Source organism: Adiantum capillus-veneris, chromosome 15 (genome assembly GCF_014529385.1).
Source record: "Adiantum capillus-veneris isolate H3 chromosome 15, ASM1452938v2, whole genome shotgun sequence".
In the NCBI taxonomy this organism is placed as follows: Eukaryota; Viridiplantae; Streptophyta; class Polypodiopsida; order Polypodiales; family Pteridaceae; genus Adiantum; species Adiantum capillus-veneris.
The window spans coordinates 40034724-40061319 of NC_140945.1; the positions used below are offsets into that span (position 1 = coordinate 40034724).

A 26596-nucleotide genomic window follows, 5' to 3' on the forward strand; every position below is an offset into this window, starting at 1 on the left:
AAAACAATAACATGTAAAGTTGTATGAAATTAAACACACAGTAGTGCCTTTGAGAACTTTATGTGCATCTAAATTCATGAATTTTTAGTATGTAATTAGAAGATTTCCTACTAATATACATGTTTACTGACTCATTTTTTATCCTTTTCTCCTAAGGATGTCAGGTCAAAGCACTCAACCATCCCTTCCAAAGCTTTTCCACCCTCATCTACAAAGATCAGGTAGCGACAAGTCTCTTAAAGATAGCATTCGCATGGGTGGTTCTCCGCTCATTAGTCCAGTTGGTAGAGGATTTTTACAATCTAATCCCTTCAATCAATGTCTCAACTCCCCTTGGAACCACCAGCTTGAAAGTGGACCGAGCTCCTTACAAGCAACATTCAACTTCAATGGGATGGTCCCATATCAAGGACGTCAACAGCCGTACTCAACCACTAGCTTGAATAGTAGCGTACTATCCTTTATGGCCCAACAACCTCTTAATCAAGCACAGGATCATATGATGGTTTCTGCATCGTCCGACAAATCAAGACAACTATCAATGTTTCCTATTGATTCCAACAATCCGATGCTACAACGAGGTGAGAAGTATCAAACTACACAACAAAACCTGTCACAGGCACAAGAAGGAAATTGTATTTTGACAAACTCTCCAGGTAAGCCAAATTTTTTGTCAGCAACAAATCGAAGCTTTCTTCATCAAAGAAGCAATGAGTTGACGCATCAATCCGAGTTGTTCTTACTACAACCAGAGGTGTGCAATAATCTTAACTTTATTCCTTTTTCAAGCGGTGAGGAGGGGGTAAGGACATCCTTGCCCACAACTCAACCCATAGAGTTCAGTTTAGGCTCAGAAAATATGTTGGATGGCACATCATGGCTAAATAAATCAAATCAAGCTTTGAACACACTCTTATCTTCTACCAGCAAGGATTTTCAGCAAGAACTTGAGAATGTGGAGACAAAGATTGATGGAAGTTTGATAAATATTGGTAGCACAGAGCCAAAGCCGATAAGATGGGACCTTGAAATACAAGCAATGCCATATCCAGATGATATCAAGATGGGGAGTAAAGAAAGCAAACCTACTTCTATTGTAGAAGGAGCATCAACATCACCCTTTGAAGATGACTTTTCAAATGCCACAAGCAATTTGAATGCCCAACCTGACTTCAATAAATCTTCTCCAAGCTAGAGGTAAGTGCTCTTTCTTTAGAAGCACTACTAACTAGTCTTGCATTGAAGGGACTTTCACAATTACAAAATTTGATTAGGAACTATGGCATCATCATGTCCATTTTATTGTAATTGGGAGATCTCTCTCTCTCTCTCTCTCTCTCTCTCTCTCTCTCTCTCTCTCTCTCTCTCTCTCTCTCTCTCTCTCAGTGCTTGAGGATCTCCAGTAAGAAAAGAAAAGTATTCCAGCATCATTGAATGGAATCTCAACTTAACATTGGTGGTGTAGAAAAGAATTTAGCTGATTTGAAAAGTGATCATTGTGTTTTATTTAATGATATTGGTACCTCTAAAACAAATCTTATTTTCACTTTTTTTGAAATTGCTATTATTTAGTCACCTTTGAAAGTTTTTTATTTTTAACAAATAGATTCCTTTCACCTAGTAGCCAACAATGCATCAAAGTCCATACCTTTTAATATCCTCAGTAGTACTCATCACCTCATGGACATTGGAAACGAAAATATTCTCTCATTCAATGTTTGCATTAATCTCCTTCAAAGTGCCTTAATGTATTTCAAAGTTGTTTTAGGGCAATGATTTTTTAAAGTTAAAAAATATAAATTACTCGTTAATCACCATACTCTTTACACCTTTAATAAAGTAGTTTTCTTAAATTGCCTTGTATTATTGTTCTCATCGGGTGGGCTCGTTTTTCTCTAAGCACTGGCTTGGTGTATCGTGCTGGATTCAGGATCTAAAAGTGCTAAGAGATAAGTGTAGAGCCATTTCGGTCTCTAGGAACAACATATTTTTGTATGTAAAATCTTGGACTGTACAAATATTGTGTTATTGTTAGCCTGTTTTGTTTTAGTGAGTAGGTTGTGATTTCTTGCTAGGACGTGAATGTTTTTTGCAGTTATCTTTTCCAAAACTTTGGCAATCTTCATTCAAACTTCACTAAAATTCACCAATAAGCTTAGGATAACATTGTATGCAAGTGCAAGAGTTTGTAGGTCAAACTAAGGAAAAGGTACAAAATTGCGACCCAACAATTTTCACCAATTTGACTTTTAATGATATAAGTTGGATCCCAATGTTGAATGGGTTTTAGGGGCATCACTTTTGTGTAATCTGAATCACTGGTTAAAAATTTGAGCCCTTTCTTGCAAATTCTAGAGCCCACTTTTCCTAGGGGTGCAACTTTTGAACTTTGGAGAGAGAGCAAAATCTATAAGGGATCACACTTTACAGCAAATCTGTGCATTCAGTTTTGGATTAGAGCATGTATATGGATCACGATCCAACAATTTTGGGCTTTTGGGTTGAGACTCAAGCACTTATTTCTAGCTCAAGTTAAAGAAGTTAGATGCAAATTTGAACTTAAACAGCAAGAGTTAGTCCCACTTTTGTATTTCTAGCCAAATCTTTACATCTTTTGTATCGACTCTAGGTAGTGGTCTCCCTTTAGTCATGAGTGGATCACTTTACACTTTCCTCTACTAGATGTCCTAGTCTCCATTATGCACGTGTGTTAAAGCTTATTTTGTTTTAGTTTGCAGGTTATCATTTGGATTTCCGATTTCCTTGACATGTGTGTCGAAAAGTTAATGGTTTTTTCCAAGCAATTTCTAGCAATGCTAGTGTTAGTAGGAGCCTTTTGTATGTTTGATAGCTCTTCTATGCTAATTATACACTCTTTTGGACGAGCTTCCATCTTTCCATTGAGTGATGGTCAAGTACATGAATGGCGACCCATGATTTTTGGTCAAACTTTACCTAACTTGTACTATGCATTCATTGGGCCTTGGAGGTTAGATCCACCTATAGTGTAATCAATTTTCAGACCTGGGACTATGGTTGCCCCAAACTATTGGTGTTTTTTCCCAAGTTTAACTTAAATACCCTTAGCACTCACTTTGTCTTCAAATTTTGTTGAGGTACATGCGGCACGATCCATGTTGTTAAAAATTAACTTTTACAGTTTGTAGGTGCTATGGAGAGCTTCCTTTTAATGATTGGTGAGCCTGATTTGGGCAAGCCTAACTATCCCATACATGGATTTTCCCTCTGTGATTGAGGTGATCCATCCCATGATGGGTCGGAGTCCTACTACCTATGTATGTATTTTAATCATTTACAAGCATATGACATCATATTAGAAGAGTACATGTTTGATCTAGTGGGTAACAATTTCCCGGGCTGGTCCATAGCAAAAAGGAAAACGAACCTCTTAAGGCACAAAAGCTCTCTCTCTCTCTCTCTCTCTCTCTCTCTCTCTCTCTCTCTCTCTCTCTCTCTCTAACTTGCAAATGAGCCTAGAAAAAGTCCCTCTTTCTCTCAATCATTACCCTTTAATTAGAAGTCATTTCATGCTTTCCACACTTTCAACTTTCTTTCCTCTACATTTCTTGTTGCCCAAATGGTTTGCAGTTTGAACAATTGATGGTTGTATACTGTAATTTTGATTGTTCGTGCTAGATTTCGTTAGAGCTCAATTTTTGGCGTCCTCCAATTTTGCCATATTGGATATACTTGGAAGTGCATTCTTTGTAGATTTGTCATATACTTTCAAAGGTTTTAACGGTTATTTATTATCATTATGAAAAACATGAGAAAATTAGCCCAAAAATTATTATTTTTGACACAAAAATTAGCCAAAATTATTCTCTTGCTTTCTCGCTACTTTAGCTTGTATTGACTTTCTAATAATGGAGTTTTTGCTATTTTGATTCATTATTATCCAAAAACAAGCAAAACATTTAAAAAAGTTACAAAACACACTTTTTATACTTTGTGTACTTTGATTTTATGATTTATTGGTGTTCCTTTATTTTCCTCGTATTCAAAGTCCTCGTGAATTAGGGAGTTAAGGGTGGAGCGTTTGCATATGCTATAGATCTATGCAAGGCTATGTAATATGGCCCTATTATGCAAATAAAGTCAATGCATAATATAAAACGATGTGGTACAATGATACGGACCCCGAAGAAGGCACTTGGGAGGGACGTACTTAAAAGAGAAGTTGTCGTAACTGTGTAGCACGTTGTTTAATGGTGAAGGTGATGTGTAATTTAGTGTGGCATGGAGTGTGATTTTTTGGCGAGCATTTCACAGTGAGCGTTTTTAGAGAATTCAACAATCAAATTTCAAAGATTCCCTTTGTTTGAGGTGGATCACTATTCACTTTGCATCACACATACGAACTCATCATAAATGACACTTCACAATGCCGAAACAAGTTTCTCTCATGCGCTCAATCTAAAAAGAAAACTTGTACAAGCTTTAATATATAACAGAATTTGTAAAGAACATAACATTAAAATGAGTGAAATATACCCATATACTAATGTTGAAAGACTTTAAAGTTTACATTTTATTTAAACAATATTAGCAAAAGGATGAGTATTGAATGAAAGCAACCATTATTGTAATACGAGAAAACTTTAAGCATATTAAAATAACATTAGCATAAAGTGGTGAAAATTAGGTGTCTCTGTTGTTGCTAGTGTCATTGACGTTATTATTGTCATTGTCGTTTCCATTGTTTGCTCCATTAATATGTCCTTGTGAAGCAAAGTGTGAGCTCCACCCTTGTGTACAACCTTCACATGCCTCTCAAAGGTTGCACAATCACGGAGGATATTTTCTTGCGAGCGATTTTTTTAAATCCGACGGGTAAATTTCAAAAAGTTTCTTTCCTCTCTTCTCAACTTTATTCTCTCTCTCTCTCTCTCTCTCTCTCTCTCTCTCTCTCTCTCTCGTGCAATAGGGCTCATCCTTGATGTGCACCTCATATCCGCACATGCCGATCTGCTACGTGATGCTCAACCTTGAAGACTTCATGTGCTTTGTCTACAATGCATCTCTCTTCAATCACCTTAGCCTTTAAACAAAGAGCGAGACCAATTTTCTCACTCTTTTGTTCTTCTTCAAGACAACACATGCCTTGTTTGCGTTCTTGTGATGGTCGTTATTGTAGTAGTAGTGCTATCAAGAGAGCATTCATCTCTCTCTTCAATAGAGAGTACATCACTTAGCATACCACGTACACCTTAGAGATCTCACATGAGTAAAATCCTAACAAAGTGTATAAGACTAGGGATGGGACATCGGTTATGGATAGAGCTAGAAAGACCATGACATAGAGTTTGACAGCTCTGTACGGTGCACTTTGGATACTCACTATAACACGTGATGCAAAAATTGACGCTTATACCGAAGCAAATAAACGAGTTCTAAAATTTTGAACCATCGATATAAGCGTTGGAGTTATATTGTTAGTATAGATGTCGGTAAAATAATTTTCTTTACCGACACCTGTAGAGACGCATGTACTGACATCCATATCGACGCCTACACAGACACGTATACCGACACTTGCACTTGTTTTAAAAAATTGAGTAAAGATTAGTGACGTTTGTTATTGTATGTGTTGCAATAACAAAGGAAACACCTCTCTACTCAAAAGAAGAATGCAAAAGGAATCGCACTTTGCCTTAAGATAGATTGATATTGCATCATAAAACAATAAAGAAGTGTTAAGCAAATGACCATAAATATGAAACAGTCAATATAAAAAATGTAATAACCATGATAACCATTACTATTGCCATAAAAACCCCAAAATTGTAAGTATAACTAAATGATAACCATAAGAAAAACCATTTAAACATAATCATTGCAATTCTCATTGTGCTAACCATAAACAACGCTATAACCTTAACCAATTCCAATGGCATAATCATTAAAAAAAAATTAAGCATTGCCACTATCATAAACATAAGCATAAGCACGACCATAAAAAGGTATAAAAACCATAACCATTGCTACTAACATAGCCCAAAAAAAACAATAACCATAAGCGTTGCCAAAACCATAACTATTATCACTAGCATAACAAAAAATAAACCATAACCATTATCAGTGGTATGATAAAAAAATAAACCATAACCATAAGCATTATCAAAATTGTAACCAATACCTTCGTAATAATCATAAACATAAGCATAACAAGAAAACTAGTATTAAAATCATAAACATTGCCATTATCTTAACCATAAGCTTACGCATAACTATAAAAAGTGATTATGTGTGTGTGATTTTGCATGTCTGTGATCATGTGTGGTTATGAATGTGTGTGTATTTATAGTGTATATTTATGTGTTTATGTGTGTGAATGCATGCATAAAAACAAAAGAAAGAGCACTCACATTTAAAGAATGCAAGTGTGCGAGGAGTACGAAGAATCGAGAAAATACCTGCAAAAACAATGCATAAACATGAGGTTACCTACACATACAAACACAAATTTTTTCACACATATACAACAAAAATATATACCTTCTTTGTGTAGAAATATGTGAAAGCATAGATCAGAGGTTAGAAGAGGCAACTCCACAAACGTCTGCAACACGAGAGAAAGAGGTGGAGAGGAGCTATGGAGCCGGTGTAGAGAAGAGACAAAATGCAAGAAATGATCTCTCAACAATTGTAAAACAGTAGGTAGTTGATGCATGTGTCTTTGTAGACATTGATACAGACGTCAGTACATGTGTCGATAAAGGCTATGTCGGTATACTTGTTGGTATTAGCATTGATATAGACGTCGATATACGTGAAGAAAAATTAATTTTGAATTTTGAATTGAGCAGTGTTTCCCTCCATCTTTATCAACGCTTATTCCGACACCCGCCAATGACGAGCGTCAATAACCAAGTGATCCATTGTATTGAGGTTCAAAATCTAGAGAGGAAGAATTATATCATTGAGACCATTCATAGAGTGTATAGACCAGCATATGGGTATGATCCAGTCTCCAATGACTAGATCATGATTATGGCTATTATGACAATTTCACATTGTTGATCAGAGACGAGACAGGTACAAGAATAATGAGCCAATGCCTACATGATTGGATGTAGAGAGTGGATAGGGATCACATAAGAGACGCAAAAACATCTTGACAAGTTCCAACAACAAAGAGATGCAATTAAAGTACGTCTAGAGTCTATAGGATCATCTTATCTTGAGAGTGGAAGCTACGAGATTTATTGACATAAGTTTGCAAGTATTATACACTACTTAAATAGCATATATGCATATGTTTTTCTATTATTTATGTTATAGTTAAGTGTTTATCTTACAAGAACTTGCCATGAAGTATCTTCCGACACGTCGAAAAGACAAGTATAGATTCAAGCATGGATTGTCAGCTCTTTTATGTCAGCTTCATGATAAAGAAGAGACCGTCGACTAGAAGGTATTAGTTTGACAAATATAGTTCATATATATGTTTTCATTGAGTATAGCTCATGTATAGTTAGTTATGGTTATGATTTTGGTTTATGTATACTGAGATGTCAGCCATGATTCTGATCATGAATATGTTTTTATTAAGTTATATTCATTTATACTCAAGTTTGGTTTTGGTTATAATTATGGACATTGTTATGGTTATGATTGTGATTGTAATCATGGTTATAGAATTGCTTTTTGATTATGACTTTAGAATTTTGTTATGGTTATGGTAAAGGTTTCAAAATCTTGTGATGGTGGTTATGATTTTGAAATCATGTTATTGGTATGATTATAGTTTTGGAATCGTGTTATGATTATGGTTTTGGAATCCACTCAAAATTATGGTTATGGTTTAAGAGTCATGTTATGATCATGGTTATGGAATTGCTCTTTGGTTATGGTTTGATAATCTTGTTATAGTTTGCAAATCTTGTTATGGTTAGGGTTACGGAATTTTGATATGGTTATGGTTTGTGAATCTTGTTATGGTTATGGTTTCGAAATCTTGATATGGCAATGATACAATGTCAATCTGTACTCACAATACTACTCAATTTTTAGTCAAAATGTAAGTGGAATGCGGTTGCTTTTGCACAATTCCTTTCAAGGAGAGAGGATTATTTTTTTGGTGCTGCAATATATGCACCACCAATCTTGCCAATCTACTTTACAAGTTTTGACATCGATATAAACATCAGTGTGAAAAATTTACAAGTTTCGACGTCAATATAGGCATCGATGTGGATGCTAATATAGACATCAATATGCACGTCGATATTGGTGCTTGTACTCTCCAATATTGCAACACCACATATACCGATGCCTGTGTTGATAGTACGATTTTGATGCCTATATCAATCCGCATACCGATGTTTTAAATTTTTATTACCCATCTATTTGTGTCGGTTTAAGCATTGATTTTTATGCAACATATTGTAATGTTGTGTTGTGCATCCAATTTATCTCACAACCCCTTTTATTGTAATTAAGATAGCACATCATTTCAAAAAGGCACATCCTTTTTATTATCCTCTCTCTCTCTCTCTCTCTCTCTCTCTCTCTCTCTCTCTCTCTACGCACACTTTTACATGAGTAGCTTTCTTTTCTTTCTAGGCATCTCAAGCGTATGTAGCATGTAAAAATTTGGCTAATCTTGTGTTGACCTCGAAGAAAGAAAAAAAATGTGTTACAGCTTCATTGAATGGACCGTAACTTGATGTTGATGGTGTAGAAAAGACTGTAGTTGATTGAAAAAGTGACCATTGTTGTTTGTTTAATGGTAGCACTGCATTTAGAACAAAGCTTTTTTTCACATCTCTTGAAATTACTTTATTAAGTCGATCACCTCTGAAAGTTCTCCATCCAGTTCAACCCCTTTTGCCTAGAGAGGTTCTATTGCAGCTCTACATAACAAAGACATGGATTGCACTTAGCGAGCCTCTTCCCCCAAAGATGATGTATTATAGTGAGCACTTCTTGACCATGCTAGACAAGGGGTTCATCTTGAGATCACGCTACATAGACATATTACATGCCACATAGTTCAAGAGGGCGATTGGTCAACTCAGGGTATCATCACATTGGCTAAAGATAGGGAGAGGAAGAGCCCGGGGGGGTTCCCTTATACTCTTTGGGGGATGTCACTCCATGCAACTGCATAAGTAAAACCCCATATTTATCTAGATAGCCAAACCACCCCCTATCCTTATCTCTGAACCCCAACTAGACTATTTTGGAAGTATTGATGGAGCACAGACCATGAGTAAATTTCTACAGGTGCATTTGTGACTGCTCCTCGATGTGCCATATCTCCTAAAGCTACCGATGCTATTCTTGTTGTAAGGCTGTACAAGAGTAAGCATTTTTCAAGCAAAGAGAAGTTTAAGTGCTCTACTTCCCATTTTCAAAATCAACAAGGGCATCCTTGATGCATTACCACATTCCATCCAAATTTGCTTCTTTGACTCCCATGTTGGATACGGTTAATTGTGCTTAGACTTCTTTTCTATAAAGATTTGTGCTGCCATCAGCTGCATTTGTTTCTCTTTTCTTCTCGCAATTCTTCTTGTGTTGCAATTATTTATCAGAAATGCATCTATCAGAGCCTTCTCATCTAGAGTCTTCCTTGCATCAAGGCAGATTGTAATAGGGAGTTCTCAAATTCAAAACGCTATGGAGACTCTACTCCAATACTCATAAAAACATATGGAAGGCAAGAAGAGAATGTAGACAAAAGCTTCTAGAACAGAACAAATAAATTTGCAGCCAAAAAAGTTAAGATAAGCTTTGAGCTTGCTAAAACTCTTACCAATCACAGTCCATACCATAACCCTTGTTCAAGGGTACTTCTAGAGCAATGCAGTCTCCTGTTCCCCCTGTGGATTATGCCTGTAAGGAAGAACTCGAAAAAGTCACCCTTTGATAAATTCGAAATCAAGGGAGCACAAGAGCATAAGAAGTATGAGATACAGTACAAGAGTGCTGATTGTACCCATCAACTTCCATTTTTGTAACGATGAATGTTGCCGCCTGAAAGTGTGAGATTACACTGCAATCTAGCGGTTTACAAAGCCCAAAATCTGAAACTTTTCATGTGCCCATGTTGATTAAGAAATTGTCAGGTTTGATGTCCCTGCGAAGAACAAGCCACAAAGAAGACTTATGAGGCAGCAAGATTTACAAGTTTGTGAATGCAGCAAATCACAGGCACATCTTGAGTGTATCCTTTCATCTTAGTTCAGGACCTCACAGCAAGGAACTGTGCATCAAACTATGTTGAATCAAAGAGATTGAAAACATTTTTTTATATGCAAAAGGCCGAAAGGACCTGGGAAACCAAAAAAATAAAACTTCGCAAGAAACCCTTCACATATCAATGCTAAAAATGTAAACAAACAATTGAACTAGTCGAGCAAGATTGTAGCATATCTTAGTCTCCTTAGTGGGCTGGCATTGAAGACACCATCAAATAAAAGCTCTCACAAATCATTGTATCATGGCATCAACTCATCCTCTATGAAAAAGGGACAAGGGCACCAAGATCTTATAATCTCTGTAGCTCCGGTGCATCCTATGGGACCTATTCTAGAACATGTCAAACTCCATAATAAAGCATATGTGCACACCTGCATGACTCTCGCAAGGAAAAGCCCAAGGCATCCCCAATTAGTGCAATCCATCACCTTTTGATAGAGGTGTTGAAAAGACGACGACATCCTCCTCATATCGCATAAGATACTGGGCACCAACATATGTAATGCTCCTCTATCTCTGGCTCTAAATTGCATAGTTATCTCTCTTAAAGTATATATAGATATCTCTATTTTCAATGTAAGCAAGGAGGTGTGAGGCTTTCCTATCACATCTCAAAGCCTGTGTGAGAGGTGTGGATCCAAGTATCTAGGCTATGAACAACGCTTTCACCTTCCAATATAATATTTTGACACAATCCTGTGCAAATTTAGAACAAAACAAACAATAGTTGCTCGAGTCCACGAGAGGTGATATCAAGGACCATTTTGATATATGGTGAATCTCTATCTTATGGAAAGTCCTCAGGGAAAATACCTTCTAAAATAGCCCTAAAAACTACCTATGGAAAGGTATGAACTATCCATGCTCACAAACCATTACCTCAGAAAAACGACGGCATCCATTGCCATGAGCCTCTCGTGACTGACAAAAACATTCCAACCTGTTGTTCATAGATGTCTGCAAGGATGGCCTGAAATGTGCGGCAAAGAGAGTAAACCAAATTGGCAACTAGAATTTGTGTTAAATAAATTGTCAATACAATCACCATGCCTTAATTTCTCTACACCTACCATGATATGTATGTTTGAATGGCCATATTTCCATGCCATGGAGGTCCCTAGCAACCAGATCTTGGGTTGGAGAACCCTGACCCATATCCTTCACAAAATGAACCAGAAGCAAGAAGCTGCGATAAACCAGTCTTGACAGTTAGCAAAGGGGCAAGCAATCTTGCTTGCATAAAACATAAAATCTTCGTATCACTTTGGCGTACCTCATGTGCATCATGAAGGGAACTCCCACTGTCTTCTATGCAGAGAAGGCCAGCAGGCTCTGGCCATCTCTAGCTAAGGTGAGATGGAAAGTCGGGCTGTGAGAACTAATAAGAAGAAGGCCTGAGGCTGCTGAGCTCCTATGGACGGTGCGCGTCCGACGTACCAGCAGTTTCACACGGGCAGCAGTGCTCGAGTATGAAACTTGGCAAATGGAATCTACGTAGATGCTCTCTCTCTCTCTCTCTCTCTCTCTCTCTCTCTCTCTCTCTTAAGTGTGGTAGATTGGTTATGCCATTTCCCTCTTGAATAACAGGTCTTGAGTTCAACTCCTCGTCGGCTAGATCGTCAAGGTCTCTTGGGATAGTTTCCTACGACGTTAAAACTCTCTTCTTCTTCTTCTTCTTCTTCTTCTTCTCATTGGTTGCAGACCACATGCCGGTGGAAAGTGAAGGCCTTTCTCAAATGCAACTGCCTATGCTTTCACCTTGAACGCCTATGTGCTTCACATGACGCAGACGTGGTGTAGAGAGCAGGGAAGGAGTCTCTCTCTCTCTCTCTCTCTCTCTCTCTCTCTCTCTCTCTCTCTCTCTCTCTCTCTCCCCTAGCCATGTGAAGTTAACCGCACAAAACGGTGAGGACAAGATGGCACAGAATTTATCGAACTCTCTCTCTCTCCCCCCCCCCCATAGCCATGTGAAGTTAACCGCACAAAACAGTGAGGACAAGATGGCACAGAATTTATCAAGTTCGATTTGGTGAGGGAAAATGATGGGAGAAGTCGAGGTTTTGGGGATGGATCGGAGGCAGCAAAGATGCAAGGCTGAGGCGATGAGGCCCGAGGGCAGGAGAAGGTGAGGGCAAGGAAATGAGGCAGAGGGAATCTTTGCGGCATCTTCTAGCTAATACATTTTATTTTATGTCTTACCAGTATCTACCAGTCTGTATATGAGATGAGATGAGAAGTTCTAGAAGTAAATTGACTATTCATATGCAATCGGTTATGCTTGCATCTTGAAAGCTTCTGGCCTTCCAAAAGAGAGTGACATGGGTTAGAGAATTCATGATTTTATTGCTAGTCACGGGTTGCTAGAGAAAAATATCATTTTTGGTGGTGCTTTGCTCATACCAAATGTGGCACCCTCATGAAAGCCCGAAAGTTTCTTGATGGGCATCATATCTCGGACGTCATCTCTTGGAGCGCGTTGATTACAAGATATGCCCCAACATGGCTGTGGTGGCAAGGAAGCTATGGGTTGTTTTAACCATTTGCAAAGGGAACACATCAAGCACGCATGGCCTTCACCATGACATTGCTACTCAAGGGCTATTGTAGAAACATGTTGTGCTTGCGGCAATGCTGGTTATTTTAACCAGATGTAAAGTAAGGGTTTCTCACCAGATGAAGTCTCTTGAAATGTTCTTCTAGGAGGATATGGGCAACAACGGTTGACCGAGGAAGCTCTGAATTGTTTTTGTTGGTTGCAACAGGACTCCAAGTCCCTAATTGTAATCACTTGTCCTCACAAAACCACAAAAAGCTATTGATGAGCTTTCTATCCAACAGGTTCACTTGGAACACGTTGATAGTAGGATATGTATGACATGGCTATGGGAAGGAAGATCTGTGGTGTTTTCGTTGGATGTGAAGGGAGACCTTTCTCTAGATGCAATCACGTATGCTTGCACCTTGAAGGCCTAATGCAAGACCGTTGACATGGGTGAGAAAAGCCATGATGTGAATTCTAGTGAGGGGCTGTTGGAGAAAGATGTTCTTGTTGGTGCTTTACTCGATATGTATGTCAAAAGCGGTTCCCTCACAAAAGCACAAAGGCTCTGGGCATCCTCTCTACGATTAGGTCTCTTGGAGCACGTTGTTTTCAAGATATGTAGAACATGGGTATGGCAAGAAAGCTTTGGGAAACCGTGGGATCTTACATGGGTTTCTTAATTTTATGGAATTAGAGGCTAATTTGTATAGAAAGCAGGGGACAAGGTGAATAAATGTACCTCTGCTTCTACCCTTTTTATCTTACTGGCTTTTTTTCTAGTTCCAAGATAGGTCCCTTAGCTCCGAAGCTTAAACTTTAAATTCAGAGTCATCTCTTTCTCTCTCTACTTTTTTAGCTTGAAGGTGGATAGAGCTTAATAGCTCGCTTGCCACTTAAGCAAAAACATGGATATTGGGGGCTCAAAAAATCACTTTTTAAAAAATTGTTCAAAATGATCTTGTTTCCCTCTAAAAAGGGGTCCGATTGATTTTATGTGTGTGTGTGTGTGTGTGTGTGTGTGTGTGTGTGTGTGTGTGTGTGCGCGCGCGTGCGCACGCGTGCATGTGTATGTGTCTCACAAAAACTCACTTTCTCACTCTATTTTCCAATCAATCATTGTTGTCCTTGCAAAAAAGCAATCAGTTTGGATTTTCCCTCCAAAAAACATTCATCGCTTGCCACATAAGCCAAAACGTGGGTGAGAGTTAGCCAAAAAAGAAGTCATTTTTCAAAATTTAAATAAATTCTTCTCGTTCTCTTTAAAAACCTCTCTAGTTGTGTTATGTTTTGGCCCAAGCTATAGCAGGAAGCCACTAAACGATATCATCAATCTTTCAAAATCATCACGTTCCTCTCAATGCGATGGAATACACTTTTGTTTTTGTCAAAGGATTATGTGCCGATACCACAAAATGCTCAAGGGGCAATTGTTTCGATGAGAGATTGTCGAACTACAGAGCATACCAATGTGGACCTATGGGTGGAAGGTTCTTTCTATCTTAATAATCATGCTCTTAGCATGTATTCGCCATTTACCAACCTTTCAACATTCCTTCAATACATCGGTAAAACGGAGATCGAGAGCTCCTTTGCTATTGTAAGAGGCTATTAATGCAAGCAATAAGCAAGATACAACTTCTCGCAGGCCATTTTCAAAACAATGAATAGTAGTTTACATGAGCTCCATCAAAGGTTCTTACACTATGAGAGCAAGCTTTATCAAGTGACAACAACTATTGAAGGAAAAGATACGTCAATGGCAAAGCTACAAGAAACAACATTGCACATGAAACATGCATTGTTGAGTAGCCCTAAAATGGAAGCAGGTCCTTAATTCTATCGCAACCCTCGTCCTTGGAGGCGGAGCTCGCAAAAGGAGGGTCACTACGGCAAGGGATAATTTTTTAGTTTGGCCATTGGGGTACAAAAGAGATGAAATGCTCTGCTTTAATATCTTTTTGTTGGGTTTTTTTAATAGGAACTTTATCTAAGAGGCATGTGGAAGTTCTCCAATTCAGGATCGTGAAAACCTTGTCCATCCTCTTGCACCTTAAGTGATATCAATTAAAAAGAAAGTCACTAAGCATGTAATACATACTTTCTCTAATCTTATGGCACATTTTGACGCACAGAGGTTGCCATAACATCAAAGGGTTAATAAGCAATCCACCATCTCATCAGGATGTTCTTAGAAAGGGAGGAGTGACTGAAAACTTCTTTTGAGTGCTTCATAAGGTTGCCCTTGCAAAGAAGGTTAGTGACACAAACATAGTACTTTGCATAGGTGAATATTTGCATATTGAAAATATAATGTGGCTATCCGACTCCACCGATCGACCTTGTGGCAGGAAGCAAAGTCAGGTGCACAATGGATTTTCAAAAGCTCAAGGACCTACCAAAGACAAAGGGTTTCCTTACACAAGATTCAACAATATTTTTGTTGTTTTGCAAAAACTTCAGCAAGCAATGGTCTTCCTACCAAAGGTTAATATAAATATTATGTTGGTAGTTAGGTTTTATCTTGGCATGGATTTTTGGCCTTGTGTTTATATTGTAGTGCTTGGGAACAACTTTTTTTGTCCTCATATTGTGAAAGGTTGCACGATCGAGCGGATGTGTGTCACTTTAATGAATGAGGATCTCTATTATGCAAAGGGGGGATATTTCTAGGCGAGCACTTTTTGGCGAGCACTTTTTAGGAATCAAGTGAGCAGATTCCTAAAAAGATTCTCTCTTCCTCCTTGTGGACTCTTTCATCTTTTTCATATCTCTATCTCTCTGTGAGAGAGAGAGAGAGAGAGAGAGAGAGAGAGAGAGAGAGAGAGTGTTGAGACATAGTCAAAGATATGGAAGCTAAACAAATTGTTTCAAAAACAATAGAGACAAGGATACTTAAAACAAGAACACCCATTAATAATAAAAAAGTTACATTTTATTAAACTTGCATTACATAAGCAAGAAGTGTTCATCTTCTGGAAGGCCCGGTTTTAGGTGTTGATGTGCTCCCTTCGATTGGCATATTAAGATTCACCACGTTGCCTAGCTACTGCTTCATTTCCTCCTAACAAGAGAAAGAAAATTGTCCTGTCTCGTTCAAATTGATTAAGCTCCGCATATTGAGTTCCTTGCAGCATCGATAGAGGCGATACACATTGATGGTTGCCTTTAGAGCCTGACTAAACCAGTCGGCTCCATACAATGCCTCTCCGTTTGGAATGGCTTCCATGGCATCCCACGCAGACTTGATTTTACTCTAAAGATCATCGGACATCGTGAAAGAAAGAGAGGTGTGCTAGGAAGCTAGTGGACGCTTTCACAAAAATAACTCAAGCTATGGCAATTTATAGCCACTGTGGTAATATTATATTACTTTTTGCACGATTTGACACATAAACAACCAGTACTCAAATATGAAAAATAGCTGCAAATGAATGTATCCAAATGTGGCCATCCAAAGATAAAATTAGAAAGTAGTACAGTTGTCTAGCTAAAGCATACTAAGAAAAAGTGAGTATTGACAAATGCTATGCATCCATGCCTGGATAAGTCCGGCTTCGACTTAGTGTCCTGAAGATATCAACATCTGCCAGGATTGGTTGATGGATAAACATGTTCTCATTTTGGCTTAGCCCTAGCACACGCAGATAAATAAAATACAAATGTTTACATGCAAGATATGGTTTTTGCTTTGACACCCGTTCCATGAAGTCTGGACATGTGCACAATGGCTGGTTGCTAATACAAACTTTGTACATCCCAACATGACCATCTTCACTTTTCGTCTCTACTTTGAAGACCTCACTAACACCATCTGCTGCACATATCTCTTCTACGACCTTCGCTCTCAGGGCTAGTGCTAGACTGATCTTACGAGCAGCATCCTCAGAAATGGAAGTCCGATATCGTACACACAGACCATCATGTGTGTGTGTTGAGAAGCTTGCACCACATACTTCATTGTGTGTTGATTCAAGCTTTGCTTCCAATGGAAAAGACAAGAACTCTCTCGGCTGCTCATTGTATTGGTCTTGTTACCACCATTGAAAACAATTCGAACTGCATTCCAATTTGCTTGAGCTTCATCAGCCATGTAGCCAAATAAATTAGCTTTGTCACACCCACATGATATCATTACATCATTGAGGCACTCCCAAAACAAACATTGTGTTTCCATGTCTTCCTGTTTCATTTCACAAGTTGCAATAGTCAAAAGGTCCTGCATGCTGCAAACAAATTGTTTTAAGGAGAGTAAAAGGCAAGCCACAAAGCTCTTAAGGTGCGCCATGTACCTTGGATCATAGACATGATAGGCCATAGTCACCCAATCGTTAACACGTCTGGTGTGATCAAACTGGATCCACGCACGTCGAAGATCACCATCCCGATCTTGTCTCATTCATTTCACTAGATCCACACTGGATGCTGGACCAATTGTGGAAATTTTGAAGACATAACATTTCTCCCCCTCCATACCTTGACCAGGAAACCACCTTCCATGGAAAAACTCATATGTGCACAGTCGCTTCAGTTTTAGGAGTGCATCTATGCCAAAAGATTATTTGTCAACCCCTCTACGTAAAATAGATACTAACCTCCGAAACCTTTCAATGTTAAAAGTGTTTAGATAAGAAAATAATTTAGCATAGAGTTTTGCATCGAAATAAGAATCTAGGAAATGCTTATACCAGTTATCTTGCACCAATGGCCCCAACTCCTTAGCGATTGCAAATAGCTGTTGCTCGCCTAAAATACCTTCGTTGGTGTTGTTGCGAAGAAGTGTTGTACTTATAATTTCTTTTGCCAAACACATTTGAACCTTCCTGGCTCCTGCGTGTGGGTCAACAGTCAAAACCCTTTGCACCATCAACTTGGTGTTGTCTGTTAGTGTTTTGGATGTGCCGCTGCGCACATCGTGTTGATGTGTGCCACGATGAATCATGACTCTAGTGGCAGTCTCATCGGATGGCATGACATAGTATACTACACAATCACATGTTGCAATACAGAAAGCAATTGCCTTACAAAAGTGGCATGTAAGGCTCTTATCTCCAATCTTACAATATTCCCCGGGTGCAGTTGCCTTTTGTATGTACCCGTTGAAATGACTTGTATTGGGAATATGATAATTAACCAAGCGGACACATCATTCATTCATGCACTTGAGAGATCCTATGCAATGACTAAGACGCACTACACCTGGAAAAACAATATTGGATGTAGTAGGCTTCGACCACAAATGAGGATCATGCTTATGCTCCATCGCATCCATATGGTGCAACTTTCCCATGGTAGGTGGAAATTCTAGAACAAGATCTCCATTGTAAGACCTTGGAATCTCTGTAACTTGTTCCACTTCTTTTATTTGCATTAACAGCTTTGTCAATGTGCCCTTCTTTTCGGCCTGTAAGAGTTTTTGTCTTGTACTCCTTTTGAAGCTGTTTGAGGGCAAAACTCGAGGGGGGGTACATAGATCTATTAACTCCTTTTGATCGAATTGCATCTTTGACGGACTATCTACAATGGCAATGGGAATCATGCTAGGTGAGTCGGCATACTGTGTTTGATGGGATACGTTGACTTTGTATTTACATGAAAGCTGCTCATCCAGTACATAGATGAATTCACCCAAATTGTTAAGAGTCCTCTCAAGAGCCAAATTCATTTCAATATCACCTACTTCGATAACAGCATCTAAAGTTGTAAATTGCATTGGAGAAATTAATTCTAAAAGAAATGATTCAGATATTAAAAATTTACCATTGTAAAAAGGATAAGGAAACTCTTTACCCATGAAAAATAAAGAGCAAGCCATAATAATATGCTAAGCAAATAATTAAGCACAAGATCACATTGTATAAACTAAAACAAATTGTTTATATACTCACGTCTAATAAATAGCCGTTATAAATTTAAAATTAATATTTTATTAATTTGAAAAATTAATGTAAAAAAATACCAAATATTTTGTTTAAAAAAATTTGTTACAAAATATTTGTTTGTGACTGTGTGATCACGTGAATTTAATTATTTTAATATCTTTTTTTAATGTTTGTGTAAAAGAGATGTGTGAATAATCGGATGTTCTAAGGATAGAGGAGCGCTATCTATCGGGGGGAGGGGGAAGGGGCGCGGAGGCGAGCGGGTGGGCCGGGCCGGAGCGTTTTGCATGGGCGGGAGCAGGGCACTAACGCAAGGGGGGCGGAGGGGGGGGAGGGTGGGGCATTGGCAATGGGCGGCAAAGCGCCCATGGCTAGCTCGTTGGCCATGGGCGGGCATACGCTCCCACACGGGGCCGAGCGAGTTTTGCGTGCAGGGCCGCCAGTTGGGGCGGAGGCGGAGGTTGGGTGGGGACGAAGGAGCGCTATCTATCGGAGGGGGGGGCGGGCGGGGCAAGGGACAAGGGGGCGGAGGCGGAGGAGCGCTATCTATCGGGGGCGAACGGGGGGAGGGGGGGGGGGGGGGGGGGGGTAGGCGGGGCAAGGGGCGTGGAGGCCAGCGGGCAGGCCAAGCCGGGGCCAGAGAGTTTTGCATGGGCCGGGCGGGGCACTAACGCAAGGGGGGCAGAGGGGGGGGAGGGCAGGACATTGGTAGTGGGCGGCCAAGCGCCCATGGACAACCCGTTGGCCATGGGCGGGCACACGCTCCCACACGAGGACGTATGCCAGCCCATGGCCAACGCGCTGGCCATGGGCGCATGTGTCTACTCTGCCTCTGGCCACGTGTTGGCCAGAGGCAGAGTACACACGCGCGCCCATGGCCGTGGCAGTCCACGTGGACACGCCGATCGTCGCGTGTCCACGTGGACTCGTCACGTGTACCATCACTCGACGATAATACACGCAGCCATGCCACGTGGCCGCCGTGCTGCCTGCGTGGCAGTGCGCGTGGCCACGTTGCCGGCCACGTGTACTCTTGGTTGACGACTGTACATGTGGCGAGTCCACGTGGACACGCGACGGTCGACGTGGCCAGCGTGTCCACATGGACTACCACGTGTATGTGTCCACACACACACACAAACGCCCACACACGCACCACGGAGGCGCGTATGTGTGCACACACACACAAAAGCACACACACACGCGCATGTGTGCAGCGTGTGTGTGTGCGCATACACACACACAAATGACAACGCATGCGTGTGTGTGTGTGTACACACACACACACACACACACGCATAGGCGTGCACGCGCACACACACAAGTGCACGAGCACATACACACACACACACACGCCACCACACACACACACACGTACATGCCAACACACACACACATACTTGTCTCTCACACACACACACACACAAGGACAAAATAATATAATTAAAAATTTAAAATTAATAAAAAAAATATGAAAGCTTTATAAAGTGCATTGATCTTCTCTTTTCACTTTCTTCTTCTCTATTTTCTTCTATTGCACAGATCTCTTTCTTTCTCTCTGTCAAGTTTCCTTTTGTTCACATCTCAAACTCTAACCTACAAATTCTCATAAATCATCCTATATCTATTTCTCATAAATTATCATGTATCTATCTTCTTTATCGCAAGCATGAGAACAAGAAATCAAACAAAAAATACCGGTGCCATGGGTGAAGTTGATGTTACTACGTCACAAGAAGTACCTCCATTATGCACACAAGATACCCAACAATCTCAAGCCTTGAGTTCTTTAGATCGCATTGTGTCCATCGTAACTGGAGTGGATGGAACATCACAATCAAGCGTCGGACCCAGTCATCGTGTGGAAACAGGTACCGCTATTGAAGATGTAAGAGATGAAGCATTTGGAAACGTTGTCGACAAGCACATTTCATTGGGTTGGGTGGATTCTCATAGAGTACCATACGATGGTAAACTTCCATGATTGCCTCTATGTCGTCTTCTTTCAAACCCCGCCATCCGCACACATGATGACCATGTGGCCGATTTGCAACTCTCCATTGCAAACAAAAGCTACCAACCAACCATGGCAAGATTTATTGTTAGTGAACGGATTCCTGGGGAGGATCACAAACAATTTACTCTTCGTGGTCACGCTGCGAGGGATCTTGCAATGTCATATGATTTGGATGAGGAGCTTTGCCAAATCCCCGAGCTTAGTCACATGGTCGAGAGGTACTTTGTGGTTTGGGATGGTATCACCGATTGGAGGCATGGATGCGGTGGATGAACAAGAGTGACATTCCAATTGAGAAGGCACCAAAGGTGGAGCGCGTTTTAGTTGATTTTCAGCCCCATGAGACAACGGAGTTTCTATTGGTTTTGGGTATTATTAATAGGTGAGCCCTTTTTGTTTTTTGCGAATGTAAATGCATCTTATTTTTAAACTATATAAATTACAATCGATTGTTAAACAGGGCCACGAGGGTTTCAGTGCCTTACACAATTGCTCATGATATTTTCATGATGAGAAAGCTAGGGTTGGAGGACCCTACTTCACTTTTGTAAAAATTTCCTGAAAGAGTGCGTTTGGCAGCAGAAAGGGCTTTGAATTTTAGTGGTCCAAACAAGTCAAAGCCAAACAAGTCAAAGTGGCTAAAATTGCCAATGGCTGTCCTTGCGCAACTACTTTGGAAGGTATGCTTTAAACCAATGGTAAATGAGAATATGTTTTGATTGCGAAATCTTATTATGTGTATTTTGATTGAGTCCTTGGAAAATGATAGGAAGAGTTCGATCATATGTTTAGTAGTAAAACGGAAGGGCTGCCATCAAAAGGGAGTTTTGACTATGAGTTGGCACCTGACGCATACGAGGAAAGCATCAATCTAGCGCTATCTCAAACGGAGCAATACTTTACGCGCAAAGGGCTTGAGATAGCCACCATTGCAAATCCAGAGAATGGCAGCGATTTTTTCCAGAAATGTATATCATTTACAGGCTGGGGCAAGAAGACCACGAAAATGACACCCTCGAGAGTGGCAGAGGTTGCGCGTGCACGCATTAGCCTGACAGAGTAAGTAAAAGTCATTTAAATCATTGGATATATTTCTCTTTTTATTATGTAGCAATATAAAATAAGTCTCTCTTTTCCTTTGATAGGAAGTGCCACTTGCTTGATTTGCTCCAAGGCGGTGATGCATCCTTGAAGGAGAAGGGCATCGGTTTGACGAAGAACGCCTTGATCCAGTGGCTTTGATATCATGTGTACTGGTGGCAATTGGAAAGGTTAGATTTAGTGAACATCTGCACCAGCTAGCAATTTGTTGATAATGTAACTTGTGACTTATTATTTGCTGCTGCTGCAGGAGAGTGCTTGAGATGGCCGAGAAAATGGAGGCCGAGAATCATGATGTTGCTATCCAACATGAGAAGGTTGAAGGTAGGCATGGTTGCACACTTGCCCACACATTATTGACATACAGACGCAAGCACTTTGAGAAGGCCTTCAAGAAGTGGAGTGCTCGGATCAAGTCCACACAGGAACCCGAAGAGCAACCCCATTTTGCTTGTATGGCACGGCGCTTGTTGTACAGGTTTGGCATCTTTAATTGACAAATTAAGAATGTAGTAGGACACACGAATCTTGCTCTATGCAAATGAAAACATTGTGGTCTGTCTTGTAGATGGTGGAGAGATGCTCTTGTCTTTCCCATTCCCAAGCACCCCAGTGATGCATGGTGCAGGTCGGAGAGAGAGGAGACAGGCTTATATCCTGACGAGTGGATAGACGACTTGCGGCCAAAGGGAGCGTGGCTCAAGTGTCCTTGGTCGCTGGACTACCCAGACAAGGAGTACCCACCCGAAGAGGAAGAGCTATACATAGGTATGCCTCTACATAGTTTTTACCTTTGCCATGAAGCAATAGAATATGGGCTCAATAACTCTTCTTCTTTTAATTAATAGCGGAGCATAGTGCGTCACGAAAGAAAGCGGTTGTGATAGAGGATGCTCTATCTCCAAACACATCAAAGAAACCGGAGAAGAAGAAACAGACCTCAAGGAAAGACTCACAAGCACAATCAGCTGACAAGCAACGTGGGAAGAGAAAGAAGAGGGCTGTAGTTTCCAGTGACAGTGAGAGTGAGCATGTGGTTGCGGAGTATTCTGTAGAAGTCAGCGATAGTGCTCATAGCCTTGGTGCTATGAGCCACAGTGTACCGACACTATCCTTCACTCCAAGACCAGTGGGGGGCATCCAGGAGTCCCCTCCATGTTCACCATCACATGGTAGGGCTGCAAAGGACCTATCAGACATGGCTAGAGATGTGGGAGATAAACATCCAGGTACGTGAAAATGGTTAATGTTGTGTTGTTATCTTTAGCATTGCTTGAAAGATATATTTGATCTTATGTTGCTACATACAGATATGCATGTAGAGCCACACCACCTTGCAGTGCATGCTAGTGCCAAAGAGTTGGCAAAAGCTATTCCAGATGTGTTGTGCAATGACAGGTAAGCCACGCTTATTTACAATCATAGTTATGTGCACAATTTTAGTGCTAACATATCCCACTTTCACGGCCCCAGTTTTGGCATGGTGTGCAACTAGACCGTCTCCCAGTGCGTTCATTGCCTCCACATCTGAGGCTCCGCCCAGGGTTGATCCATTGCCTCTTTCACTACCTACAGCCCCCCCCACATATAGTTCGTACCCTCTGCCATTTGGAGGAGTTCCCCCACCATTTGGTGCACTGCCCCCATTGGCACGACCTTTGTTTCCTCCCAGAGCATATGTCCCCCCACTGCCCTTCTTTCCTCCACATCACCCATGATGTATCACCCCCCATATGTATTTACTTTTGATGCAATGGAAGAGATAGATTTGGGGTTTGCTATTTGAAATAGACCGTAATTGTGTGTAAGGAACTTCAATTTCTCGTATTAATAGTGTATTGAATGATTCCATGGTGTTTTTTGTTTGAATGTAAGTTGGTCGTGAAATGACAATCAACTTTTAGTTGAAAAGAGAGAGAGAGAGAGAGAGAGAGAGAGAGAGAGAGAGATTGTCCCTTCTTTTGGGAATCCGCTCGCCCGATTCTTAAAAAGCGCTTGCCAGAAATTGCTCGCCCAGAAATCGCGTCCTATGCAAAGAGAACTTCTTATGAGGTTGAGATTCATAATCCATCTTTCAGTGTGGAGTTGGGAAAGGAGATATGGTGGCTTGGGCCGATCAAGATTCCAAAGAAACACATGAAGTGCTAGATTGGATCTTCTCACGGATTTCATGGATTACACAAGTCATCAATGATCAAATAGAATGTGAAGAACCAACCCAAAAGTAGACATGGGACTTTACAACAACATTGCTATGAGACTTGTCCAAGAAAAGGCAAAGAAATATGCGACATTCATATCTTGTCACATTCCATCCTCCAAAAAAAACCAAAAAATAAATTTTAAAAAAAATTGGCATAACTTGCAAACCCCCTAGACTGTTAAAGCATTCATGCTCATCAACACATTATCTTTTCTAAACATCAACACTCAGGGTATACCCATTATCTACAAGAAAACATAGCCCTCAACTCCTGATATCTAACGGCCATAGCAAATAACATCCACAAATATAGACAAAAGCATGCATCCACCTTGGTAAAATGCAGAATTCTTTGAGGCTACCAATCACGTGCTACTTACATGCTCCAAGATCCTTGAGGGAAAGAGCATGTTGTTTAAGCAACATACCCAGATGTATCCACTACTTTACACAAGTATAAGCCTTCACCATCTTATCAAATATCACATCCATCTAAGCCTTCATTATCGCTATGGATGCATGCATATCTATATCTCTCTTCTCCCCGAGAGGAGGCACTCGATCTCGTCCATGCAAACCACTCATAACACTTTTATCTTCTACCTTCTTGGTAAGTTGTGTCAAGATATTTTTTTAAAATGGAATTTTTGGGTTATCTTAGAGGATGGTTGATTATAAGATATACTTGTAAATGTTTCATGTCACTTTGCCCTTCCTTAGTCAAGTCTCATGGCAATATTAAGTTCCATCTACTTTTGACATCTGCGTTTTGATGTCTATCGATTCATGAGGTAGGGGCTATCATTAAATATCTAATATCTAGCCAACCCAAATGATTTTCTCATATTAAACTGATCATTTAATATGGGATAATAAATGGGAACAAGGGTTAGAATATAGACATGTGCTTATGGATCTATCTCAACACGGGGCCAATGGTAAAGGGGCCCAAATGAGGGATGGTTTGTCAAAGAGCAAGGTTAACTAATGAAGCTTAAAATACCTTAAGGTTAGCTTCATTAAAGACCTCCAATGGTTAGTGTTAAAAGTCCTTTGACCTTAAGGAAACTAGGGTTGAGCTTGAGGTGGAAACCCGACCTAAACTTAAGCAATCTAGGGTTGTGCTTGAGGTGGGAACCTTAAGCAAGCTAGGACTGTGCTTGAGGTGGGAACCCGACCTAAAATTAAGCAAGCTAGGGCTGTGCTTGAGGTGGGAACTCCACCTAAGGTGCTTGTCATACTTGATGACTAAGGTACTTGAGGTACTTGTCACATTTAATGAGGAAGTTGCTTGAGAAGCTTCCTATGCATGGGAGGTAAGATGCTTGAGTCAAAAAGAGAACCTACACACTTAATGAGGAAGTTGCTTGAGAAACTTCCTATGCATAAAAATCTCAAAGTTAGGGGAAATCTAAAAGAGCACATGGGACACATGTCAGACTCTCACTAAGCTTAACCACATGGTGTGCTTGAATGCTATTGGTTGGGCTAAAGAGGGGTCCAATGAGATTCTACTTCCATCTAACAAATATCTAGATATTTTCAAGCTCTCTCTCTCTAAGGGGTAAGGAGGACACTTGTCAAAAGACTACCCATGTACTTGACTGCATGCTGCATGTGATTTTGGCTAGGGGGAGAGGGGTCCAATGAGCTTGCAACATGCAGAAAGGTCACCACTAGCCCAAAGCAAGGAGGGGGGTTGCTAGGGGTATATACTCCACACACACACACACACACTCATTTTAGAAATACATTCTCACTTGGTGAAAGTTGAGGAACACCACCTCCTTCTCCAAGCTTGTGAGAGTGAGAGCCTACACCAACACTCTTGGCTATGGAATGCAAGTCCAACCAAGAGTCATGCTTCAATGCTTAAGCTTGCCATCTTCTCCATCTTCATTACTATGCTATTATGTATGCTAGCAAGAAGAGTAATGATAAGTGAGAAAATATTTCTTTCTCCTATGGAATGTTTCTTCTTCCTCTTCCCTATCCTCATTCCCCGCTAGCTCTCTCCACCTTCGAAGGTGTTTGAGGCCTTGGGACTGAGGCTTGGGATAGTTAATGCTTTCTTCAAGTTTATGTTATGCTTGTGATGCATAAAGCTTTCCATATTCATTGCATCACCTAGGTTACAAGGAACACAAAGATTGTATTGTACCAAGTCTCTCTTGATGGGAGAAACTATAATACAAATGCCTATTGGAGGGGGGACCGGCTCCATATGAATCCAGTCCTCAACTATTGTCATGTTCTCTAAACTCCTCTCTTGCAAAAGTATTGTTCATGCCAAGTTAACTAAGTACCATGTTTATGTTGCTACCATCAATTAAGTTCAACCGCTATGTTCACAAAGAATCTCTCAAAAGTGCTTCACCTAAATTCCTAATTTCGCTACTCTCAAAGTTCATAGGCAATTTCCATTACAGGGGCAATACTGATCCAGACTAAAAATTGAATGAAATTATTTTCATATTCAAACTTTTGGAATTGCCCTAGCCATGGAGTGCTATGGGAATACCGTCTCTCTCCATGACATGATGACCATACACTTCCATGAGGCATACATGCATGCATACATCCATGACCCATGAAGACTGTCTTAAATGAAGACCAAAGACTAC

General features: G+C 40.3%; 1 protein-coding gene and 1 long non-coding RNA gene across 12 annotated transcripts in view; one reads left to right on the top strand and one right to left on the bottom strand.

Annotated features, from left to right (window-relative positions):
* The window catches only part of LOC147440564 (uncharacterized), a 129113-nt gene extending 127739 nt beyond the window's left edge, over window positions 1-1374 (top strand). Inside the window, exon 5 of the mRNA XM_086530288.1 lies at window positions 157-1374. Coding sequence (XP_086386414.1) covers window positions 157-1195 — 1039 coding nt within the window. The 3' untranslated portion in view covers window positions 1196-1374. The remainder of the gene's footprint in view (window positions 1-156) is intronic.
* The window catches only part of LOC147440563 (uncharacterized), a 203060-nt gene extending 191368 nt beyond the window's left edge, over window positions 1-11692 (bottom strand). For 2 of the 11 annotated variants that reach the window (XR_015190414.1, XR_015190412.1), the window contains exons 1-7: window positions 11504-11691; window positions 11301-11416; window positions 11110-11200; window positions 9968-10108; window positions 9785-9864; window positions 6520-6583; window positions 6390-6437 (exon numbers count right to left, since the gene is read on the bottom strand). This is a non-coding gene — a long non-coding RNA (uncharacterized LOC147440563). Of the gene's footprint in view, window positions 1-6015; window positions 6438-6519; window positions 6584-9784; window positions 9865-9950; window positions 10109-11109; window positions 11201-11300; window positions 11417-11503 lie in introns of those variants that run through there. The other 9 variants (XR_015190418.1, XR_015190409.1, XR_015190413.1 and 6 more) reach the window with 8 other exon arrangements.
* Between the last annotated feature and the right edge of the window lie 14904 nt (window positions 11693-26596).